We start from the raw sequence: 26,437 nt of genomic DNA on the forward strand, positions 1-26,437 counted from the left end.
TGCTTAATGTGCATAAAAGCACAAGTGCACTTCAGCTGATACGTCTTTCCATACCTACTTTTATCCCGAGGTCCTAGAACAATAGGCTTTTTTGCTTTGTGGAGATTAAAACACAAACAGGACCACCAATCACCCTACCACCCACCCTCGATCTATGACAGCCTGAGAATTTTTATATGAAATTCTGTGGAAAAGGTATCCTGAACTTTCCCAAAGATTTCTATGTCCAAAGAATGTTAAGTTTCCTTCTCATTCCAGTTTTTCTGTGGAACCTTCCTACCTGGAAAGCTGCTTAAGCTGAATGTGGGCCTGTTTCGTCAGCAAGGCAGCTGAATATTCTACTGTGGAAATAGCTCTGTAATAATGTTTATAAAGAAAGTAAATGTTTATTAAAAAAGTTCCATGTCTTGAAATAGTAGTCAAAGGCTGAAAACTAGTATGAATCTTAGAAGAAATCTGCTTCTGAGGTGGAAGTCAAAACCTGGTGCTACCACAGCCCATATGGTACATCACTGAATCTCCATATTCTAGCCAGCAGCATTAAATTTCCAGGACAGGGCAGTAACCACAAAGCTAGATTTAAGAAAAACAAAACCAAAAACACTCAACCCTATGCATCAGTCTCCTCCCTCCTCCCATTAAATGTTTCAAAGCCTGTATTAGTGCTTTTATTATGGCAAATGATACAGCCATTTCTGCACTGGTGAAGCTACCAGGGGAACAGGTGATGCACTCACATTGGCCAACACCAGAGGAAGGCATCTTAATAAACACTAGACTGAAGGAACAGGAGTCATGTTCTTGGGGAAAAAAAGAGAATGGAAATTTACTTCTGAGGGGAGTACTTTTATCTCTCGCTCGGTTCTTTAACCATGTTTATAGAAGCAAAACCAGCTCTACTTCTGGGACAGGCTTCTGAGCTTGATGGCTCTATTTTCACAGCCAGTTTAAGGAATCAAGATCTAGAAAACTGCTGAGACACTCCAGCTGACGCAGGTCTCCACACAGCAGGATGCAGCCAGAAGAAGCAGGCCCCATCTTCCACTGCAAGTTGGCATTTTCTTTGTATTAAGCTTGAGGGCAGAATTCTGGCATGTCAGCCTCAGGAATGCAGAAAATGCAGAATCATGCACCAAGTCTGAAGTTCTTATGTGTCACTGTGCTTGTGACCACTTCAGAGGGTGTTTAATGAAGTCTGTCAGAGCACCTGGCTCTGCCCTGCTTTCATCTGCACGAGGCTGTGTACTCAAAGGGAACTGAGGTTATTCTCACCATCTGATGGATGTCTGGAAGCTGCCTGTGTGGTTGTGCTGGGCTGACCCTGGCTGGATGCCAGGTGCCCACCCAAGCCGCTCTGTCCCTCCCTCCTCAGCTGGGCAGGGGAGAGAAAACACGATGAAAGGCTCACGGGTCGAGACAAGGACAGGGAGGGCACTCAGCAATTACCTTCATGGGCAAAACAGACTCAACTCAAGGAAATGAATGATAATGAAAAAACCACCTTCCTCCCACTTCTTCCTTCTTCCCATGTTTACCTTCACTCCCAAATTTTCTACCTCCTCCCCGCCAGCGGCACAGGGGGACAGGAATGGGGTTTGCAGTCAGTTCATCATATATTGTCTTTGCAGCTCCTTCCTCCTCAGGGAGAGGGCTCCTCACACTCTTCCCCTGCTCCAGGGTGGGGTCCCTCCCATAGGAGACAGCTGTCCACAAACTTCTCCAATATGTGGAGAAGCCTGTGGGAAGGCTGCAGTTCTTCACTAACTGCTCCAACATGAGTCCTTCCCATGGGGGACAGTCCCTCAGGAACAGACTGCTCCAGTGTGGGTCCCTCATGGGACACAAGTCCTGCCAGCAAACCTGCCCCAGCACGGGCTTCCCACGGGGTCACAGCCTCCTTCAGGCATCCCCCTGCTCTGGCGTGGGGTCCTCCGTGGGCTGCAGGTGGGGACCTGCCCCACCATGAACCTCCCTGGCTGAGGGCACAGCTGTCTCACCATGGGCTTCACCAGGGGCTGCCGGGGAATCTGCTCCGGCACCTGGAGCTGCTCCTGCCTCCTCTTGCGCTGACCTGGGGGGCTGCAGGGCTGCTGCTCTCACAGCCTCACTCCTCTCTTCTGATGCAGTTTCTACTGCACAGGGTTGGCCTTTTTTCCTGTCGTCTTAATGTTAACCCAGAGGTGCTACCACCATTGCTGATGAGCTCAGCCTCGGCTACTGGCAGGTCCCAGAGCCGGCTGGCATTGGTCTTGTTGCACACAGAAGCAGCTTCTAGCACCTTCTCACAGAAGGCACCCCTGTAAGCCCTCCTGCTAGCAAAACCTTGCCATGTAAACCTATTCAGTGGTCTCCTACCTCTGTCTGACAACTATGTGAAGAGGAATTTCAGCTCCTAGATGTACCCCTAAACCACCAGCGGTCAAACCCAATGCCTACATCGGTAAGTTTCTTTGAAACCCCATAGGTACTGCATGCACACAACCATCTAGGTATAACAGTAAACTCTTCAGTAACACCTCTGCTGTTAAGATGGCCAGAAAGCAGATAGATTTTAGCTATCAAATGTAAAAGGTAACAACTTTCTTTCATGACCCAATCAGAGACCACTTCCCACCCCCCCACCCTCCCCGAGACTGTGCTCACTTCTTCCTTTTGAATGAGAAAAAAAAAAGTTAGGCCTCAAGGACTTACCACCCAAATCAGATCATTCAATATAGATTTTACTGACTTCAAAAATGAAAAGTTTTATTTCTTTTCTTTCTAAGTGCAGATTCACGTTATTTAGCTGGAAAAGTTCCCATTCAAGTCCCACTACTGAAGCAGCAATTGAAAAAAGGTCTGCATTTCTAGGGAGAACATCCCCTAGAAACCGAATTAGAAAAAGTGCTATTTTGCCATAATTCTTAAATTTATTTACAAGTTTAAATGTTTTATACACCTCAATTTACATACTAGGGAACTTGATTATTACATTCTATAGCAATTTACAGTGAATAAAAAGAAAACCAATATGCATAATTAAAATTAACCTTTATTACTCCAAAACCAGATGCCAAATATGCAGCATTTCTGCTGGCTTATTCCTAAAATACGTGTACAACTAACTAGTCAGCCTAGACATTTGGTATACTGTTTTATAACATTTGGAAGTTCTCCCACACTGCACTGGGATGTCGCTATAAGTAAGCTGACAAAAATAGGCAAATAAAGAGTTATCCTGGTTTTGAAAGAAAAATAATATGCATGTGCTCTTACTAAAAAACTAGGTTAAAATCAAGCATTACACTCAGAAAATTCTAAAATATGGTATTACTTCTAAGTTTTAGGTATAGCTACCAATTTCCATTCATATTTATTGGCACAAGCCCAACTATTTTAATATCCACGTATGGTGACCTTCAACATTCATATGCTAATAAAGGCCCTCTCTGCAACAGAATTTTATAGTCCCAAGAGTCAACAATTAATTGCGCTGAAACATTATGATCAGTGTGTGTTATTCCTAAGCACCAGTTCCATGAGATCAAAAGAATACTGGCATATAATTGCTAGCAATCACTTCCACTTGGCTGGAAATTGCTTTTGTTTTCAAAAACTTTTTCTTATTATCTTAGAATTTCCAGAGGTTTCTGTAAGGGTTCAAAGAAAAGGTTTTATTTCCCTACTTCTATTGTAGAACAGAACTGGGAACGTTATTTGAAACAACACATGCTTCAAACATTTTCTGAACTACTCTTTAGTGAGCAGTATTGCCCTCTTTGAAGAAATTATCTGTTGGATTATCGAACGCCTATAACATAGTATTAGTAGAAAACAGTTCTGTAGAATCTCCAGCAGTGTAAAAGCACTGTCATCCATCTACTGCAGCAATAAGAATTCTAAGAATCTTGTCAGCAGCACATCAGGTCACAGGTATTTCTCTTATCCCTGCCATGGTTCTGCCCAAAACGTGGTCCGAAGAGGCTTAGGCACGTTTAGCCTGTTGGTTTTGCATTTTTAATGCATTTTCTCTCCCAGCCATACATGTGTGTATGTTAACCCCAAGAGCACTGAAAACACAATGTTTTTGTCTAACATGAAGCTCCCACAATTCCCTTTAACAGAGATGTACTGTGCAGCTGCTTTCTTAGAGATGTTTTGTTACATTTCTAAATAAGAAGTCTTCTTTCAAAGTGATCTCTAGCCTCAAACAGAGCACAAGCATGAGTTAAGACTACATTCTACTCTTTTACAAATTGCTCTGTCATTATCTGTAAAACATTCTACAGCACATATTGTGGGGTATCACTTCAGACACACATGTAGCAGTGTGACCCAGGAAGCTATGCCAAAACACACCGGTGTATCTGCATGTCTTTCTTCTCAGCTTCAACACACTCAACTGAACCAAAATGCTCAACTCAGCCCTGAGTTTCATCCTTCTAAATAACCTCTTGTGGGAAGAGTACAGGGAGCAAGGGATGAGGAACTTGCTTTATTTTGTGTGCCTTATCCCAATGAGACACAACAAATAGATGAGTAACAGAAGCTCACAAGAGACAGAATATTAAAAGTGTCACTAATGCCATACACACATCAGGAAGGGAAAAAAAGGCTATGCTGCATAAGACTACTGCATTGCTAGATGTACATTCTTCAAATTATCAGTTACTGTATCCCCGAAGTTATCATCTTACTTCTAGTTTTTTTCCCTCTAGAACAATTTGGATTTCTTTGGCATCCAAAGTCTCATATTTCAATAAAGCTTCTGCTAAATTCTTGTGTTCTTTTGCATGAGTCTTCAGGATGTTCTTTGCTCGCTCGTATGAGTCCTAATATTAAAAAAGGGTGGAAAGACATTTTAAGATTTTAGAAAAAAAACAACAGCAAGATTCCACTTTAAAAATTGTTTCCAGGTAAATACAGCTCGAAACAAACATTTAAAGTTGTGCCTTGTATTTCATAGCTAGCACAGCTCCTGTCTCATGAAGATTTAAAATCTAGCTGGCATAATTAATTAAAAAAAAAAAGTCCTGAGACAAAGCTTAGTATTTTTACATATAACTTAGAAAAGACTCACTAGATTTGAAAATTTGCCAGTTAAGTTAAATAAATTTGATTTTACATTATGAGCAATGCAACAGCATTCAAGGAATACTCCTCAGTTTTTAAAAGCTTATAAAACTAAGTATTATGTACTTTTAGAAAGCTGAAAGCTACCCAACAAGTTACTGCAAATGGGTACACATTGCTGGCATTTCCAGCTTCAACTTTAATTTTTAGTTCTACATAGGTAATTCTTACATAACCAAGTCAGCTCAAAAACAGCTACAGCAGAAGTGTTAATTGTTTAAATGTTGTGATATAATTCTCCTGTCTGTACCAAACTAATTCTGATTACTACAACTGTGAGCTGGAAGTTCTATGATTATCAAATGTTACAAATTTCCCTAAGCACCTGACAGTGATCACCATGAGGAACAGGATACTGGAAAAGGCAACTCTCTGATCCGATATGGCCATTCCTGATTCTATACAAAATGCTTTAGCTGCAAGTTATGAACTGTGGGAATAACACAAAACATTCACATCTGATCTAAAACAATTTGTAGCCATACTTTGTTTCCTGTCAATTGAATAGGCAAAATACAAACACTGACCAAACGTAAGAGGAAATGTTGAAGAGTGTATCAAAGAACCCAACACCACCAACTTGTTTCTTGTGTGTGATAATCACCAAAACATCTTGATATGCAGAGATTCAAAGTTACAGCTACATGAAATACTTGGGAATACTTTCATTCACCTGTGTACTTTCACCAGTATACATTACCACACCGAATAATCAAGTAAACTGATGCTCAACTCATCTCAAAATGGATGTATCAGAGTGGAGAGGGAGAGAACCTTACCCGTAGAAGTGTTCTTACTTCCTGTTCAATTGCAGACTGAGTTTCAGGGCTAACTTTCCCCGTATCAGTATAGGTCATAACACCAAGCTAAACAACAGCAGCAACAAAATACAATCGTTATCTGTTCACTGTTGCAATAATGCACATAAAATACTGCAAGAGCTTCCTCATCTATTACTTCCATGTGCAAACAAATAAAATCGTTATTAGATTATGATGCACGTTGAAGTACTTGCACTTCACAAAACAAGCCTATCCATCAACTACATAGTGACTGCAGAGTTCTATTTCAATAGGTCAGAGTACAGATGCTGATTAAACATCTTCTCTAGAAAACAAAACAAAATCCCTAGATTGCTAACACTTAATGGGTAATGAAGATGTCTAAGTAAGTTTCTTTAGAAGTCTAGAAAACTTGATGTTGTCACCCGTACCCCCACCCCAAAACCCAAGATTATCCTCAATTCCAAAATGTTTGGTTTTATTATAAACATTTTCTGCAGACATAGTAACTTTCAAGGTAGTTTTGCGGCGAAGATCTTGCAAGGTAATTTTAAAACAGTCAAATATACAGGTTTTCTAGTTGAGTTCTCTCTAGCAGAGCCAGTCATAGAGCTTATTTTCCTTTTTGCCAGAACTACTTAAGTCTCTGTGATCACTGACAGCCAAATAGGCTTTTAGTTACGGAACCTGTCTTTTTAAGATATAAATATTTAAGGATTGGTGATACTACCTTCTCGCTCATTCCAAATCTAGTCACCATTAGTTTTGCAATTTTAGTAGCATTGTCAAAATCACTGGAAGCACCTAGATAGCAAACAGATGTAAATTACATTATTGAAACCAAGTTAAAACATACCAGTCCAAAGCTTTGATCAAAACATTATTTTAACTACAATCTGCTGACCTGTTGTGATGTGATCACTTCCAAATATGAGCTCTTCTGCTACTCTTCCTCCCATACAGACATCCATCTGTGCAAGCAACTGGGATCTAGTTTCACTCCATCTGTCGTTTTCTGGGAGCAAAGATACCTGTAAGATATAGAACTATGGTCAGGTAACAATAAACAGAAGTAGTACTGAAATAATCTGAAAAGTATTCTTGTTTATATCCAAAGCAGATATAAAGGCTTTTAAGCAACAATTTTAGTGCTCTGGGCCTCCTCCTAGTCTACACACTCATCATGTTGGCTCAGAGGTGCTCAGTCTACCAGCTGAAATGGCCTCCTACAGAGCACCACAAAAAATTAAGCAACTTAAACCTACCACCAAAAGAAATAGAACAATCTGTTCTATCCATTTCTCCTTACACTTGTACTGAGCACAAACCAAACGGCCTGGAGGATTCAGGCCAATGATTTTCTTTAACTGAACACATTAACTTGGATAAAGTTCAACAGATATTTTTCTGTTCAAATGCTTGGCAGCTCAAGGCAGAACAGAAAACTTAGGGATACCTATGCTAGAAACAAGGTAGGTAATCATTTAAGTTTAGAAAAACTCACGCTGGACAAAAAACAGCTTGGTAAAGGATGCGTGTGTTAGAAGTACCGTTGAGCAATGCTTCTACTTTCCAGTCCTTTCCATTCTTCAAAGTTTTGTTGTTGGGTGCTATTTTAACTGCAGCAGAATCAACATACATTTCTTCGCTTGCCTATGAACTATTATACTAGCATACGCTGGTCTTATTTCAAAATGAAGGAAGAGAGCTTTCTATCACACAGAAAAGATGACCCATGAGTTTTCCAAGAGGTTACTCATAACTAAGTATTTTGACATACTACAACATGCATTAACATAATTACAACCAATAGTGTTGTCAGCAAATTCCTCAACAACACTAAACCAACAAAAAACTGTAGCAATACTCACATGTCCAAGTGTTGTTCCTCGTGTCATGATTGTAGCCTTGTTGATCGGCATTGCATCCTTTGTATAATATGCAATGATAGCATGTCCAGATTCATGGTAAGCGGTGATGGTTTTGTTTTTCTCATCAATTTCTACACTTCTGCGCTCAGGTCCTTAAACAGAGCAACATTATTAAACTTCTGTACAGCTGACCACCACAATTCACACATTACATATACTCAAACAAGGCACAAAGTAGCTGAGGAACAGCACGCAAGCAAAATTAACTAACGCTCAGTAAGTGCAAAATGTTTACGAGTAGGGTATTAATGTCTAAAATGGACCTCAATATACTCTACAAACAAGTTGCTTTTAAAGGAGTAGATTTAAAATGAAGTTCACATATCTGAGAAAATCCCATTTTTTTTCTCTCAAGTTTGAACAGCCCAGATTTTTACTGTGTCTCAGATGTCTAAGTTTTGTGTTATCACTTGACAAGTTACTTAGAATTCCAGGTTTCTGCTCATTTATTCTCTTCTTTCCTTTAAAAGTAAGTAAGGGAAGGGTAAAAAAAAAATAAAAAAATCAGGCCACGGCCTCCCTCTAGGCTGAAGTACAACATTCAGCTGTTTCGATTAAATAGAAGCATCAAGTTTTAAAGAATGTGTTCCATACTAGATTTTACCTACTACTCTCCGGTCACAAAAGGTTCTAGTCAATATTAACTAACGGGAAACTTACTTGAAAAAGCCCCACAAAAACCAACAAACCAAGAAACAACAGCATAAACACTTCTTTTTTTCTCTGTAAAGGACTGAATCACACAAGAAAACCCTCATATACTGTAACACATGTATGACTTTTGCATAAAATCCTACCCATTAGAATTTTGTCCTTGGAGAATTCAAGTTCTTTCATGGTTACCATATCTTTTCCATCGACAGCTGCCTTTAAGGCAGCTTGATTTACAAGATTCTCAAGCTCTGCTCCAGAAAATCCTACTGTGCCTCGTGCAATTATTTCTGGATCAACAGCTGTGGGGAAAAACAAACAAACTTGCCATTAAGGGTCCATATTGCTCCTGAAAAGGTTTCTAACATAAAGAAATATCAAGAAACTAGCAAATTATAAGTAAGAATCATGTTCTATTGAAAATAATGTGTTAAGCAAAAATGTTTCAGCTTTAGAAGAAATGAAGACTAATTCTTAAGATACTGAACCGTCGGGGACTGGAAAGAAGCGCTGCCTCAGGAAACTGTCATAATACTGCATACTAGACAATTTTCCTGTTCTTTACCGAGACACAGGGCAAAGCCACAACTGCTGATAGAATAAAGGACTAATACGTGCAGTGGGCTGGTCCAGTATAAAAACTGTTACATAAAAAGATACATTACAGTGAAGTATTTACTTACATGGATCATACTTTATCTTATTAAGGTACCACTTCAGAATTTCCGTACGACCTCTTACATCAGGCTTGGGAACAGTAACTTGCATATCAAAGCGACCAGGACGTATTAATGCACTAAGGGAAGAGGCAATTTAATACATTGACTTAAAAATGCTGCAATGAACTGTTACTAATATATATAAGGAGCAAAACTCCTGATATTTCTAAAGACAGCTACACAGACTATGTCTGGCACACAGGTGCAAACAAGACATTTTTCTTACCTGTCTGTAAAAAGACAGATGAAAGATGTTTATTACCAACCCACTGTAAAGGGGTTTTTACGTTGGAATGCAACTGGTCGACTTAAGCAGAAAAACTTCCAGAAATACTAGATGCTTAAAAGGTTGATACTTATTTCTCCACATTTTAAATGGGATATACACACACACAGAGCTATAACACTGTAATACCTGAAGATTATCACAAAGCAACTTTGTTCATGTGGTGGAGTTGGGTTTTTTTTTAATACATGCTTTGTAAAAATTATTAATAACACATTATACTCACTTATCTAATGCTTCAGGGAAGTTTGTTGCACCAATAATAACAACACCTTCATTAGGTTTAAAGCTGTACGGAAAAAAGGGTGAGAATTTTTTTTTTTTTTGAGACAGAATTTAACCTATTGTCAATAACTACTTCTATTTCTTATTTCAGATGCACTCAAGTGGCCAGTCAAAAATACACCATCAAATCACAGTATGTGACCCAAGAATGACCACATTTAACCCAGTAAGTGGTTAAAAACATGCCCTGATCTCAGAGTGGAACTTCTTCCTTTAGGTACATAGACAGCCTAAGAAAACAAATTGAGAAATTATTTAAAATAATTGCAGCTGTTGAGCTACTCAACTCAGAAGCTTGTATATTATTTACAGCAAGGCCATTAATGCTACTGTTGATAGTACTAGAAAGTGGTCATAAGAGCATCTTAAATTTATATCCTTAAAAGCATTATGAAAAATTACAAAAAACATCAAGGCTGTCAAGGAAGAAAAATACACCCAAATATCCAAAATATATCAGTCAAGAACCTTCTGTGCCCTCAGAATCCATATATTTACCCATCCATTTCAGCCAGAAGTTGATTAATGGTCTGTCTTGAATAGGGATGCATTGGAGATTCAATTCTCTTCCCACCAACAGAGTCTAATTCATCAATAAATATAACGCATGGTGCATTTGCTTTTGCTTCCCCTAACAAAAGAAAAACAGCAGAAGGACACTTCAACCACACAAAGGAAAAGACAGCGTATCATGTAATTTAGGATTCTACTATTTCCTAATACTCTTGGATTATGAAGTGTTCCATTAAACATCACCAGAACTGTCTTGATTTTAGCCTAGAAGAAATGAAATTATTTTGGAAATGAAGTGACACAAAGAGAAGCAAGGCTCTTCATCTCTACATCATCTTACTCTTACGCTACAAGAAATTACTAGTGAAATAGATTAAGAAATTGATTGTATTTTATATCAACTTCCTGTAAGTTTATTTCATAGGCTTGAGTAGAGAACACTGACCTATTAAATAAAAATAATATGAAATGTGATTGCCTAAATGCTAACTTATTTTAATAGAACCTGCTTGCTATTTAACAGTGAAGACCTCACCCTCAACTTTGAAAGTATTAATAACACAAAGTAAAAATACAATAACAAAGTTTAAGACCATCAACTGGTACATGCATACCAGGACACAACTCATCTCACCCAGCTAGATATATCTGTAAATTGCTATTAATGTACAAGTCAGTCACCGAAGCTTCCATAGTCAACAGGAAGAAATGCACATTTGAAGGTACAACACACACTGCTTCACATAGAAAGGATGCAAAATGTAAGTCACATTTCTTCTACAAAGGCAAATTACTTTCTACATTGTATATGCCTGCCTGACACAATCAATCTTCCATTTAAGAGAGAAAGTGGATTTCCCCCTCCCCAGTAATATTTATTTGCATACTTAAAACGGAAAGCCTCTTCTGTGGAAGTTATCAATCTAAACATTAATTTTAAAAGTTTCATTACAATGCTATTTATTCTGGGCCTGTTGATGGGTGCAAGAAAGGAAATCGCAGCTTAGTGCTACACTGTGATGCTGTAAAGCTCCAATTCAGGATGTAAAAAAATGAGGGAAGTAATTGAGACTGTTAACACTATCTTTTATCTTAAATTTACTATTTTACTCAAACTTAAAATAATTTACATATGACAGTAAGTAAATTACAATAATAAATATTCCATTTAGTTTATAGGACATTGTATTTCTAATTAAATTAATTCTGTTCTCTCTGGGAGCGTTGTAACATCAGTTATAAATTTTGCTACAATTTCATGTGACAGCCAGCAAGATTCTACAGTTAACTGATGCTCACAGAATTCTGAGACTTAGCTAAGCAATTAAAGTTTTATTATCCTCATACACTACTACTACCCAGTAACTAGAACTGTACCTAATCAAACCTTGTAAACAACACTGAATACTTAATCTCGCATGTGAAAAAGATTTCAAAACACAAATATTTAACTTACTGAATAGGCTTCGGATGCGACTAGCTCCTACACCAACAAACATCTCATCAAACTCTGATCCAGATGCATAATAAAATGGAACATCAGCTTCACCAGCTACAGCCCGTGCAAGAAGAGTTTTACCAGTACCCGGTGGTCCAACTAACAGAATACCTAAAAAGTCAAACGAAAAACCAAACAACAAAAAAACAAACCCACAGTTGTCTTACACAGGTACCATTTCTTCCATCCATTAGAAGAAATACTTTAGACTTGGCTTCAAAAAGCTGTTAACATCCCATTTCAGATACTGTCATTACACGCAGCCTGAAGAAGCTTCCTACAACAGATCTAGATACACTGATCCATGTCTAAACAACAAAGATTTTTAAGACTGTCAATGAGAAAAAGAAGCCTGAAATATTCCACACAATTACTGTTGAGTTTAGCAGCTGTATCCCTGTCAGTGTCTTCTCCAAACTGACATTTTCCTAGCTGTTTCTGGAAGTGGAACTTCTTTTTTTTTTTAATTAAAATATTCCAAGTAATTTACTTTAACCAGTGTAGAGCACTAACAGGAAACAGACTTACCAGGCTTATATATTTCAGATTCACTTGGCCTTCTACTATGATCAAGCTTAATCATCCTTTTAAATGAAAACATTTGTTTCTGAACTGTCTAAAGCACTCAGCAAGCACTAAAGGTGCCAAAAGCCGTATGGAAGAAATAAAGGCCTTTTAAGAGTTCAGTTACATAAAAATCCCTGCCTTTCAAAATAAAGAACTACTGTATATTAGGAAGGCACAGTAAGTTTTGCCTAACCCCAACATACTCATTTGCACAATACAAGGTCTTTTTTGGACATTTTTACATTCCCTTGGGTAAGTTTTCCAAACTAAACTTAAGTTACAGATCTTTCTCAGATGAGAAAACGTATAACAGAATTAAAAAATTTGAGGACAAGAAGCTAATGACTTTAACAAAAGATATCCTTATAAAGACAGTTAAAGGAAGGAGGGAAAAAAACCCAAAATACAGACCCCTAAAAACCTCTGAGCTACATAAAGTTCTACTCAAAAAGGCATTAACTTCGGTTACACATTAACTTTATCAATAATTCTATTTTTAATACCATGTTAAATTCAGTGACAAAAGAATTTTTGTAGTTCAGTACATCATCTCTAAAAGGTTTACTTGGAACTTCAAAGAAATACCAATTCTTAACCCTGTAAATAAGGCTGCTAACAATTCTAAACACAAGTTTTGATTCTTGACAGACTTTTTGCCTGAAATCTACAGTCCACTGCTTTGCGCTGCCATAGCTTATTACCCTTAATGTTATTATTGAATTTCTACCAAATGCAAGATGTACTCAGGCATCTTTGCTTCTTCTACCTGAATATCTCAGAAACCTCAAATTTTCTGTGGAGGCAGGCAGTGACACCCAATTTTTATATATGGTGAACTGAAGGTAAGATGGGAAGCATGCATGCAACAACTACCTTAGCCTCCACTGCCCCACCCTCAAACACCTCACTTAAGCTTCTTTATTAAAAGATACCCTTTCACAACTCTCTTTGAAGATTCGCTTGCTCCTCAAATATTTTAAGCAATTAATGAAATCCCCTACCTATGTCTAACATTATTTTACTACTTTTCTGAGATACAAACTAAATGCACAGTAGTATTTAGGCCCATTCTGGTCATACACTTTTTTGATTCCCTAACTAAAGAAAAAATATTCAGAAGCTAGTCTGCAAGTTAGTCATTTAGTATAGAACAAAGCTACAGCTACATATGATTTTCCACTCACTTCTGCTGAGCAATGATTCTTACCTTTTGGAAGTTTACCTCCTAGTACAGTAAATTTGTGTGGGTTTTTCAGGAATTCCACAACTTCTTGCAATTCCTGTTTAGCTTCTTCAACCTACACATTAAAAACATGTCACAAAATATAACTAAGCATTTATAAAATACTGCATCTTTTTTATATAGGACAGTTTTGTATTAGACAAGTCTCTAATTGTGTATTGATCAATAATACACAACAGAAAAACAAGATAAAAGTGTATCACAGAATCTGTGGGGATACCAAGTGTCCATGAGTTGAATTGAACTTTATCTCCTACAACTGTTCATAGGAATCTGTAAACACTAAAGTCAGTAATACTGAAGGAATAAACAAACAGTTCAAGACCAGGTCTGTCCAACAAGATAAGCACAGCATCAAAAATTCTACATGAAGATACTAGTCTAATTAGTTAAAGAGAGATTATTCTATCTATTTGTCCAATGGGAAGGAGAGGGGGAGGTCCTCATTTTGCCACTGACAGCTAAAGAGCAGCTGAATAGAAAAAAATAAATCTATCCAATCAACAGTAACATGCCCACTTCTTTCTGGGAATCTCTGTATCTCCTGTCCTAGTATCAGACATCCAAAAGAGATGGTACCAAAAGAAAAAATGATCAAATGGCATTACCATCTTCTTGTATTAGTCAACTACTGCAAAACACAAATTAACATAGATACTTATGGCCTATCTTTTGCTATCCTAGCCTTTAAAGATGTGATTCAACAAGTTGAGAGTACACCTTTTATAAAGTATTAAATGCCACAAAGACACAAAACAGAACAAGAGTGGTTAAACCCCTCCTTGATCTTGCAGTGGTCAATATATATAAGGCTCCAGTTCATACAAAGAAATTCCTTGAACAGAGTAAGACATTCTTCAGGCTCACAACAATTAGCTAAGCAAGAACTCACACACTTTAATTTTGAACTTACCCCTTTTACATGTTCGAAGGTGACATTTTTCAGCTGGATTGGATCAACTGCTGCATCAAAGATACTTGATGTTCGAAAGCGTACTAATAGCAAACAGCAGATGATGAACAATAAATTTACACATGAAGTCATTTCATTCCAAGACTGAACTTTGCACCTGAATGCAAACCATTAAGCCACTTTTAAAAGGGCATGTTTCCATTTACAAGTGCCCAGCAAGAAAAGAATTACTAAAAAAATATTTAAAATATTTACAATTAATTCAGTGATGTAAGTGCTTTTCAGTTACTTGTAGTACAGAAAACCATGCACATACACAAAGCCAGAAGTTCTCCCTCAGTGTTTCTGCACATACCCTAACTTTCTTGAGATCTAGATGGTAACTTTCCATGAAGTTGAAATTCTCCATTTACACTAGCTCAGCTTTTGATCATTCCAGTATTTCCAACAGATTTCTATGACAATTTGGCCATACAAGTACCTAGTTGCTATAAACTAAGCTGTGATTATAAATAAAAATCAAACCATTCTGCCTACTGCTAACCTTGAATATAGATTATGCGTTATCTAAGACAAATACATAATTGCTGAACCATCTCATGACTTCTCTGTTTGGTACTGTGCAATTGTTCCACCAAAAGAATAAAAACAATTATACTAACAGACAACTTTTTTGTCTCTATAAACATTTTGTCACACTACTGTCTGAAAGGCTGTAGCCAAAAAGCAGTAACGAGCTCTTCTCTCTCACTCATACATTGAAATGGTATCCTAAAACAATCATAATGTCAAAACTTATTTGTTTTGTGCTGAACCTGCTGGAAGAAACAATACAAAGTGAAACGAGGGGGGTGGGGTGGGGTGGGGGGGAAATATGTAACTAACCAGCATCAGAGAAGGAACCTTTCCCAGGTAAAAATGATGAATATATAGCAAGATAAAAACAAAGAACAAAGAGAAAGAAAGAAAGCAAACGTGATCTTCTCAAGGAATCTGTAAAAGAAAACAAAAAAAGTTTTAACATGGGCCAAAATGAACTACTTTCAGAATGCAAAGACAAGACACATGAACCAAAACAACTTACCAAGTGTTTTTTGCAGGAATACCTGTGCTTTCAAAAAGCCTTCTGCAAAACCAGTTTTAAAAGCATCCTGGTGTGCCTCTGGGATGTTTTTTGTTTTCATTAGCGCGTCCAAGTTTTCAACATCGATTCTTCGCTTTCTCAGGATAAAGCCCTAAAATATTATGTTAGTATGCACTTAGTTTTGATACATAGTTAACTTAATACCTGGCTAGCCTGGGTGAGGGGAAAAAATAAAATTAAAAAAAGCATATAATTCAGGTGCTATGGGGTTAGTTTGACAACACAGAGCAGTACCTTCAGCATGGAATCACAATGGCTGCCTCAGGGGCACCCTGATTTTTGCTGAACAGTTGAGGTTCAGAGCCCTCCTGGACCCCAGTTCCAAACAGAAAATGCAGCCTAAGGCAGATTTGTACAGAACTAGCTTTGTACACTGGATTCAGTGGGAGAAATTATGCTTAAGTTTTTCTTAAATAATAAAAATTCGTGAAGTCAACTAAAAATCATTTCCAAATATGAAATATCTTTGTAAGTATAGTTTTCATAGAGCTTAATCAAATAAATCTCATATGCCCTATCAAATTTAAGAACAGCACTGCATGGAGCTAGCTCTGGTTCATCTCCATCCACAGTATACCTAGTCCACAGATAAAATAAACCTCATATGCCCAGAAGGGGAGAATTCAAAGCTAATCTGCATACGCAAAAAGATCAAATGCTTTAATTAGCCTGACTTCTGTACAACCAGTCAGAAGCAAAGAGTACCTAGGTTAACTTGGTTTTGTTAAGTGCTTTGCTACCCCAAGCCTGAACAGTTATCTGCTGAATTAAAAGTATATAAGCGAGTTTGTAACCCCTAAAAACCACCAGATTTAAAAAATTTTATCTTACAAATATACTAGCCACAAGTAAATCTATTAAGATGTTAATCACATGCTAAACTGCTGGAAAAATATTCTTCTTGTATGTTAAATTAGTTGTATTTCTGTTTAAACGCTTAGATTCTAAGCTATTTTAACAAAACCACAAAAATATGAAAAATTTTATTTCTAGAGCTTAAAACCATTTTTATACTCTGAAGCTACTCTCCTAAAAGATTCAAATAATCTTTGTATTGATAATATATGAAGCAAATCTGTGTATTAATAAGAAAAACTGTGCGTTGTCATTAGCTCAAGCTTTAGAATCAAGAAACTTCTTCACACTAGTGGAACAAAATACCTTTCGTAAATTGTGAAGGTTCATTCAAGAGAAAAAGATTCCAAATAACCCCAAAACAATTTCATAATGTTACTCATATTTACCTTCAAAAGTGAAGAAAGTGAATTTTTTGTTTCTGTGAATTGTTCAGATGATGACTGCAGACGTCTTGCTCTTGATCTCAAAGTCTTAAAGTTCCGTGACTGTACGTAAACTTAAAAGTAGCAATAATAAAATGTTAAAAACTATCCATTACTACCACTACAAAAAAAAAAAAAAAGTATTACAAAATTTGACAAAGTATTATATGAAAAAGACTACCAAGACTGAACTGGACATATCCACAGTAGAAAGCAATTTAAGATGCCTGACCAAAGTAGTAAAAACAAACTCTATGACAGACGCTTCTGGATCTAACAGTAATAAACTGAATAAGTAAACCAATAAAGTTTAGTACTGTAAATGGGTAGTTAGGTGATCACAAATATGTTTGTAATCTAAACTCGCAAGCAGACTGCTTACTGTTTTGCAATATATTTTTCCCTTTTTTTGGTTTTTTTTTTTGTTAAAATAATCAGTTCATGCTGTGCATCACAGGTAATTGGCCAACCCCATCACCATCTCAGGGAATAGAAGAGACATACAACTGAACTCAATCCGGGCAGGCTGACAAACATGAAACATCCAGAAGGATGGGAATGCAGGTGCCTGTTCTAAGATAAGCTTTGTCTAAAAGCTCAGCTGCTAAGATGCCCTCAAGAGATGTGCAATGGCTTAGGTGTGCTGTTAATTTAAGAAACTGACAAAAGAAACAACCATTTAAACACTGTGAGCTTACAGCACTGTGTGTATGTCATCTTCTATCGCATCAAAAACCTTGCAATGGAGATTTTATCACATCAATCACAAAAGCTAAGGATATACCATCTTTCATCACTATGTTTTAAAATAATTACCAGTCAATTACATAGCTTTCACTAAGCCTTCTGTTACCATAGAACAGCACCAGATAAAAAGAAACTTCTGGAAGTGATTTAGTCAAACCCCTGCCCAAAAAAGGTTGAACTTCAACATTCAATCAGGTAGTTCTGGACCTCCATCCAGCTCAGTTTCGAAAATCGCCAAGGGTTAAGATAACACCACCTCTTCACACAATTTGTTTCAGAACTTAGCCATAGAAAATCTTCCAATGGGAATTTGCTTTGCTTTTACTTGTAATTGTTGCCTCTCCTCTGAGGTGTACAAGAGAAGGGTAATTAACATGGCTCAGCCAGCCATTAGATCACTCCTTACCTTACCTTCTGCTAACTTTAAAACCTCAGATCCTTCAGCTTCCCCTATACATCAAACACTAGTAAATCTGCACCCTTCCTTGTGGCCCATCACTGGGCTATCCCCATTTTGTTAACGTCTCTCTCTTAACCATGGGACACAAACCAGACACAGTACCAGAAGCAGCACCAGAAGAACTGAACGGAGGATAATACCTGAACTCCCTGAGCTCCTGATTATTTTCTTAGTAATGCAGCCCTGTTGTTACCCATCATACATCCAGAAGCAGTTTAAACCAGTCAAACACCTTAGAAAGTTAATCTGGGTGAATACTAGATTCAACATACTTATTGATTCAAAAGTAGTCAGCTCAGCTATCATCTTTTAAGAATACAATCCACAAATAGCAACATCCTTGAACAAGATTCTATAGTTACATCGTGTTTACTACATTTTGGAAACATACTACTCAAATGCAAGAATAACTTCACGATTTAAAGTGTTTATATCAATATAGAGTTCCTCCTGGAAGTTTAGTGGTATTTCTTGAGTGACGTCTCTAAGACAAAAGCAAAAATACTTTCCCAGAATAAAAAGATACTATAGAGATTAAAAACAGTGTAGTTTATTGTTTTATACCTGGCCAACACCGAACATCTGAACATAAATTTTGGAGGGGATTAGGATGCTGTCTGTACAAACAAGATGAGCGTAAAGAACTGAAAACATCCACAAAACCTGTAAAAAGATACAGCAAAATTTAAATATACCCTATATTAAACAGCAACTAAACATTATTTCTCACACAGATTGTTTTTTCTTTCTTAAATATTATATTTTACTAAAGTCCTTCAGGCATCTGTAATTAGTTAGTTAATTTCTTTGCAGTAACCTATGTCAGGCACTTTTCACTATACCAGAATTTTTCCCAATTGGAACTTCCAAAAAATACTGCTACCCAGAATCTTGAATTTGAAGCTGTATCTAGGAGAGAAAACTCTGCACATCTGTACAGAGCTAAACAAAATTATCTAGACTGGACAGGAATCCAAAGACTTTAATGAAGCTGAAGGACCAGCATTCAACCCATCGTTCGATTTCGAAGACTTTAAAGAAAGGGTTGCTGACAGACGTTTTAAAACACACTATGTTTAAAATATGAAAACATTTTACTATATTAAGCCTACTTAATTGTACAGTCCTCATGCAAAACAGGAAGAAATAAAAGAGCATCACAGTGAAAAAGTGATGCTGATAATATTTCAAGTACGCTATAGACTGCAAGACAAGAAAAGGGTTGTCATTTATCTGTTGTTACCAAAAGCTCAAATAACTCATCCTCATTTAGCAGGTAAGAATTATTCAAATAACATTAGAGACCTGCAGAGAGAGAGGGGAAAAAAATCGAGGCCAGGCCTACATAACCTCACTTCCATAGTAATTCATAAGCTAACGGGCAGGTTTTTTGTTTATTTTACACATTCTGAGAAAGTTAAATCAGTTAGATACATCTAGGACAGCAAAAGAGAACTCTGAAAGTTCCTACTAAATCTTTTGAAGTTCTATAACTGTAAGAACAGTTTACAAGCTAACTGAAATATTGAAGACCTATGGGAAGGAGAAAAAAACCAACTATTAATTTTACAATGCATGTTCCACAATCTTCTACAACACTGCATATTGGCTAATATAACACAATTATAATTATGAACACATTAATTAAAAAAAACGGAAATACTCTCCTCACTTTACGTACAACATACATGTACCAATAGTAAGTGTCATCCATAGCATACAGGGTCACCTACACAAAAGTTCTTGAAGATTTGTCCCTTGTCTGTGACAGTTTTCCAACTACAACTCTGCCTTTTCAACTGTGAATGAAACAACCAGTCTGATGGTTCCATGATAACCTACCAAAGCTCTGAAGCATTTGCAACTTTTTTCTTCACATTTAGGAAACTCCCTATGGGCTAATTTTTTTGTAGCCTCAAGGTATTCTTCTTACACTCCTCCCAGCTGCAATACTATATAGGCATCTCAAGTGTCAGGTATATGCTTCTTTTTCTAACACATTCTTGAGCATCTGCAATGGCCTTGCTTCCTGTATTTTAGACTAATCCCATAAAACCATCTTTAACTGTAAAGAACCACTCTTGGTTTATGTCAGCAATGAAAAATTACTCTACATGAACTGTTAATAGTTTGCACCCTGAATTCCTTTCTAATTAACGTCCCTGTGTAATGTTGCTTCAAGCAAAAAAGGAAGCACTTAATGTCAACTGGAGATGTTAATGACTGTCACATTAGTAGATTAGCAAAATTAATTTCCTCTATTTGGTGAAACAAACTGGTGAAAAAATTCATAGCTCAGGTTCATCATTATGAGATAATGCACTTGCACTACAGCTGAGTCCTGACAAGTCTTATAGCAGCCAACTTCAAATCTGAAATTTAAAGAAATAACTCCAAAATCTGGGTTTGATTTTCTAAAACTCCCAAGATTCAAGAGCACCACTCTAGAGACAACCTGTATACAATAAAAAAATAAATTAATACTTTTTCATACAGATTTTTTTAAACTATGAGTTATCTACAGCACAAGAGACTGAACTAAAGAGTATCTGTGTTCACCTTTATAATCTAACTTTTATAAATTCTCATAGCCATTTTGCTCTGAAACATACCGTGCTTATTTTCAAAGAAGGACTCAGCAGAGATGTACGATGTATGCCACTGCGAAGAGATTTTGTTTTCTGCACAGTAGCCAGGAAGCAACCTGTTCACCAATTCTTTGAACTGGTTAGCTTTCAAATCAGATAATCCCAGATCTCTTAAATTAAGTACGGACTGCAAAACAGAAATAAATGTTCAAAATTTACTTAACATCACCTTTAGGGATAAAAAAGAAAATCAAGAATAACTGAGATGCAGCAGCTATATTACACAGCTCAGACTGAAATAAAAAAATTTCTAAAAGATGAATGAAAGGACACAATTAAAAATTTGCTACTGTCACTGCACAATAACTTTTCCATTTGCATATATTGTTATTTTCATTGCCACAGCACATTTACGACAGGCGTATTTTCTTCCCAATTCATTCTTTTTAACATCTTCCTGCTCCCTGATGGAAGTAGGCACAGAAAAAAATTACAGTTTTCCAACTCTTTATGATGGAGCAAAAGGAGAACATGAGGGGGAAAGATGTACAGCAATAGCCACCCATTATATTTCATGCAAGTGAGCAAACAGGAAAATCCCCCCAACTTTTGGCTAGCCTTTTTGCATAGGGCAGATGCAGCAGCAGAACAAAAACTGGATATTTAGAAACTATACCCAGACTTAAAATCTTAAAAAGCCACAAGCTGCGCAGATGTACAACAAAAGACAAAAGTTTCTATGGGGAAAAGGGTAAGTATTAAGATCTGGGATTTCCTACAAAGCAAATAAACTACGAAAAAACCAAGGAGGTAACGCACATAAACTTGAGTTACTAAAGAAGTAACTTTGATCAATGTAATTTTAATCTTGTACTTTACAGCCAGGAAAAAATCTTTTTTTCAAAGAGTGTGTTTCAAAAATACGTGTTGCTTTGGTCTCTTAAAATACCTATCAGCCTCTCAATACTGCTTCTGCAGTAACATCATCTTAACCGAGAAGTAAATATTCTATTCTAAATGTATATGCACAGATATTTAAATTTTTCATTGTTTGAACATTATGGATTATATTTTTGTTTATCCTAAATTATTTTTACGTAAGCTTTATGTTGATCTACTTAAGGTGAAACTAGATTTCCAATAAGAAGACATACATGAAAAATATTTGAATAAAATACCAAAAGAAGCATTTTTAGGACAGTATACCACGATATTCAAAGTTTATAGTTTAAAATGGATTTCATAAGTATTCTGTTTTAATGACACAATTTTAACATTGTGTTGGGTCGACATACTCAAAATCAGTACAAATAAATTTTTAAACACCATTTGACATTTACACATGGTTTAAAGGAGTAGATTAAGCCTTCCTACTTCAGCTAAATAACTGCTTGGAAAATTACTGAAATGCTGGGGTGGTGGGGGTTAAAAAAAAAAAACCACAACATTTTCTATGGCCTTTCAGAAGAGGTTACTACTTTCTATTACATATTTAACTTCACAGCAGAGAAGCTTCACGTTCTCAGATAATGGGGTTTTGCCATTCTAATAGTTCAACTTTATGCAATATTGTATTATGTCATTATTTGCCAGTTTTAAATTTGAGTTTAACATTTATTTAAGTTTAGGTTTACTACAGTCTAATCAACTTGCTTTAAGAACTTTAAATATACTTTGAGACACTTTTTAAATAATTATTTTTATACTTCTGTCATGCTAGGAGGAAGCAACCACAGGTGTATGATGAATTAGAGAGAAAATACTAAATGTGAAAAGCTCTCTGTATTTAAAGGAGACCATATTCTCTTGCTGAGCAGGAAGACGAACACAGAACTGAATAAATAAAACACACTTTAGTTTCATTCAGTAATCCAGATTTCCCACTGAAATGAATTTTTATCACCAGAAGCAAATACAGAATCATACACAAAAAAGAAAACAATGGAATCACAACACAAACAAGGGATGATTAGTACAATCCATGCTGATTTCCGAAGTTCTGCAGCAGTTAGTGAGAAATTCCACATTTTTCCTCCCACACATTTTCTTAGTTATAAAAATTGTTCTAAGAGATGAGCTACAATAGAAGTGGCAAGATCTGATACTACTTTGCACTTTCAATATTTTGATTTTCAGCATGAAGATCAGAAAATACATAATGATAATTAAAGATATTTTAATAGAAAAATAAGAAAACGTGCAAATATGCTACTTAATCTCTCAAAACCTCTTAACATATTTTAAGTTACAGTCTTTTCTCACAAGCAATAACAAAACAAACTTTGCTAGAACTGAATGGAAAGATAATAATGGGGTTATATAACAGAAAAGTTACTGTTACATTAGAGCAAGAAACATTAGGTTGAAGGTGAAAACAAATCCTCTCCCCATTTGCAAATTACGACTGAGGCAAGTACTAGCTTTTTTTCTGATTCATGAAATACTGTATTTTTGTAGAATCCTTACTGCCAAAGCACTGACTGAAGCTCTGTCAAAAGTTATATTCTATGTGTTGACTCTGTTTTGTTTAGCCACATTATTTTATAAAACGAGTCAAACACTAAATTCACTTAAACTGATATTATTCAGATTTAATTCAATTAAAAAACAAACCACCACTTTTCTCCAAAGGTTTTTAGTACCTCGCTCTTCTGAGGATCATGCTCCGGGGTGGTGTCCCTCTGGACAGGCTGCACGGATGCTGTGCTGGCAGTAGTAGTGGAGCTTTTTGGTGAATGAAAGGCATTGATAAGGTGACTCAGAGGAACAGTAGCCTGGAGGGGTGGGGGGGAAATCAGACAATGATTTAAGCTTGTTTGAACTATTTAACCATATCTCCATTCCAAACCCTGGCTTACAACTGCATGTCTTGTACACTGCCTTTAGCTGAGGACTTCATAATAAACCACATGAACTTGGTTTCAACCACAGCATGAGCCAATAGCTCTATTTAAAGAAAAAAGAAAGTTTAAGTATGCACGACAAATTAAAACCTCACAAAGCTTGGAAAAGAAAGGGGAAAAAAGGCTACATTTCCCGTTTTCAAACATATGCACAGTTTAAAGAAAATAATCACTAGTTTTGCAAATATGGAGTAGGTACAGATCACTGACACTTAGGAGATGCAAAGAGTACCCCCAATTTGCACTTAACAGAATGTTTAGACAATGTCTTGTAGATTGCTCTCAGCTGAAACAGCAGGGAAACAAAATTGCTACCACACTTAATACTGCCCTCAGAATGGGGTTTTTTTGTTTGTTTTTTATGTATCACTTGTTTGCTGTGTTAGATATTTGCTCTTGCAACCAGATGGCAGAACAATAAGGAATGTAATATTTGTCAGAAGAGAGCAACAAACTCAACAATCATTTAATGCAAATAAAATACAAAGCTTTGTGAAACTGTTTTTCCCTTGTAGCCACCATGCCCCCATCACAATCAAGTCTTACATGCTAAATAGGTGTTTTTTCCCCACATAGCAATAAAAGACACAAAAAAGGAACACCGTCAATATAGGGAGTAAAAGAGAGGAAAAACGGTAACAAACAACTTATACACTGAAAAGCCTGCCAGTTAACACGACTCTTGAAATGTTTAAAACCTGTTTACAGTTACTGTCATTCAGGAGCTTTCTCTTCTTTGTAAGAAATATTTGCTTAAAACAATCCTGAGCCTGTCTTGGTGTCTACCAAAACAAAACTATGATCACCATTCTAATATGACTTCACAACACAGCCACAGAAAAGAAGTAATGCTCTTTAAACAACATGAGCAGACAAAGAATGGTAAATGAGTTACTCCATCGATTTAGCGGTAGGCCTTAATCTCAGATTTTAATATGAAATGTTACAACGGTAAATTCTAGATTATGCCTAGACAGATATCCAAGCAACAGATCTCATCAAGCTGGTTCCCCTTGAACCAACTTGAACAGAAAGTTCAGTGGCTGCTTTTGAGTAGCACTGAATCATGAGGATTTATTAACATCTTACTAATTCAGAAATCACCGCTCCTAAATACTATTGACTACTATATTATTTTTAAGAAAACACCTATTTTCATCTATAAATTAATACTTTTATAACGGGAAATATCTTATTTTTTTTCCCTGCATCATACAAATTATTCCCAAAAATTCCCTTTATGTTTTCTTCCTTGGGATCCCACGTTAGCAACAGACCTAGGTATCAAAACTAACCTATACAATGCATATACACATATAACAGTCAATTCTGCAGTTCAGCAGCACTCGCCTCAACTCAGTGACACCACCTCATGAATCAGTACAGAAGCCCAGGCACACCACATGTCAGGGCTCCTCCTCTAGCACATGACTGTGTCTATTGTGACTATATGGTACAAATAATTTCAACACTTCCAAAACGCCTCAACCTCATTACACTTCACTAGGGATGCAACTAGTTGTGCTGCAACTCCAGCTGCTGGAACAATATCCAATTAAGCCTCTCCACCCAGGAACATCCTTCTGCGAGAACTTCCATCTCTGTGTTGACCAGACAGAAGAGAGACAATGCTGTGAGACATGAAAACTGCCTCGGAATTAATTGTCCAAAATTATAATTAAACTCTGGGAGTTTGTGGTAAAACCATAAAGCCTCCAGAGGTCAAAGCCAGCAACCCAACAACTAACAAAGCTTTCTTCCTGCATTTCCTGCTATGAAAAGATGAAATGACACATTCCGAAAAATATTATCACAAGTTCAGTCATTTCACTACACTAACAAAAGCAATCAACACATTCTCCACTTCTAGAAAGAACCAAATTCCAGTATGGAATAAAACTATCACATACCATCCCCCCAACACAAATGTAAACCCACTGCTTCGGATCAAAGTCCATAAAATCCACTAGTCCCATCAGAGTCACTGATAGAAGATGCATTCTCGATCGCATTCGGACTTCTATGCAACAAATGATTGAGGGACTTCTCCCTCTAACTCTTCCAATTAATTTTGTTTTGGTTTTCACAACAATCCGTGACAAATAACAGCGCAGTTTCACTTTGGCAGTAGCAACATCGCCGCCCCTTGCTTCCACTATAAAACCAGATACTAAAAAGCCCCATCCCCAAGTTACTCCTCCATTTCAGATTTCACAAGCTTTTACTGTACCTTCCCCCCTCCTCCATTTACACACTTCTCTCTCAGGTAAGAGCCCCAGGCCGCTGCAGCCCCCAGCCGCCCCTCTCCCCGCCCCCGCCCCCCCGGTCGCTACAGCCCGCCCGGCCGACGCTCTGCAAAGCCCCCAAAACCCGGCAGCCAGGGCTTCAGCTCCTCCCGCCACCACCCGCAACCCCCGGCCTCCCCAGAGCCTCCGGCCGGCCTCGCCGCCCCCACCCAGACACGAAACGAGCCCCGACCTCAGCCAGGCGGAGCGGGATCCCCAAGCTCGGCGAATGGGGCGCCGCCACGGGCCAGGGCGGCCGCGGGTGCGCCCCGCCAGCCCCCTCACCTGAGGCTGCACGGTTGAGAAAGAAAACATCCTCCCAGCGGGGGCGGCGACCACGGCCGCCTCTCCCGCTTCACAGCCCAGCCGCAGAAGCCGTGCCCGCCTGTCGGCCTCCGCCACTCAGTCGCTGCGGCCGCCGCCGCCAGCGGAAGAGCCCCACGGCTCCACTCCTCAGGAAAATGGCCGCCCCCAACGGCCGGCAGTGACCAGGCCCTACGCTGTCCCGGAAGCGGCGGGAAACGGTAACG

General features: G+C 37.6%; 1 protein-coding gene across 1 annotated transcript; it reads right to left on the minus strand.

Annotated features, from left to right (window-relative positions):
• Window positions 1–3,011: 3,011 nt before the first annotated feature.
• Window positions 3,012–26,405, minus strand: YME1L1 (YME1 like 1 ATPase). Its single transcript, XM_055707855.1, has 19 exons — window positions 26,193–26,405; window positions 23,362–23,493; window positions 20,744–20,906; window positions 18,696–18,794; window positions 16,889–16,998; window positions 15,585–15,735; window positions 15,386–15,493; window positions 14,501–14,583; window positions 13,552–13,642; window positions 11,736–11,888; window positions 10,265–10,397; window positions 9,708–9,770; window positions 9,160–9,272; window positions 8,623–8,778; window positions 7,766–7,917; window positions 6,799–6,925; window positions 6,625–6,698; window positions 5,892–5,978; window positions 3,012–4,811 (listed from the first exon to the last, which is right to left on the minus strand). The coding sequence occupies exons 1-19, from the start codon at window positions 26,220–26,222 to the stop codon at window positions 4,668–4,670; spliced, it is 2,169 nt and encodes a 722-aa protein (XP_055563830.1). The 5' UTR covers window positions 26,223–26,405; the 3' UTR covers window positions 3,012–4,667.
• Window positions 26,406–26,437: the final 32 nt, after the last annotated feature.

The sequence above is a fragment of the Falco cherrug genome, chromosome 4 (genome assembly GCF_023634085.1).
Source record: "Falco cherrug isolate bFalChe1 chromosome 4, bFalChe1.pri, whole genome shotgun sequence".
NCBI classification, from domain to species: domain Eukaryota; kingdom Metazoa; phylum Chordata; class Aves; order Falconiformes; family Falconidae; genus Falco; species Falco cherrug.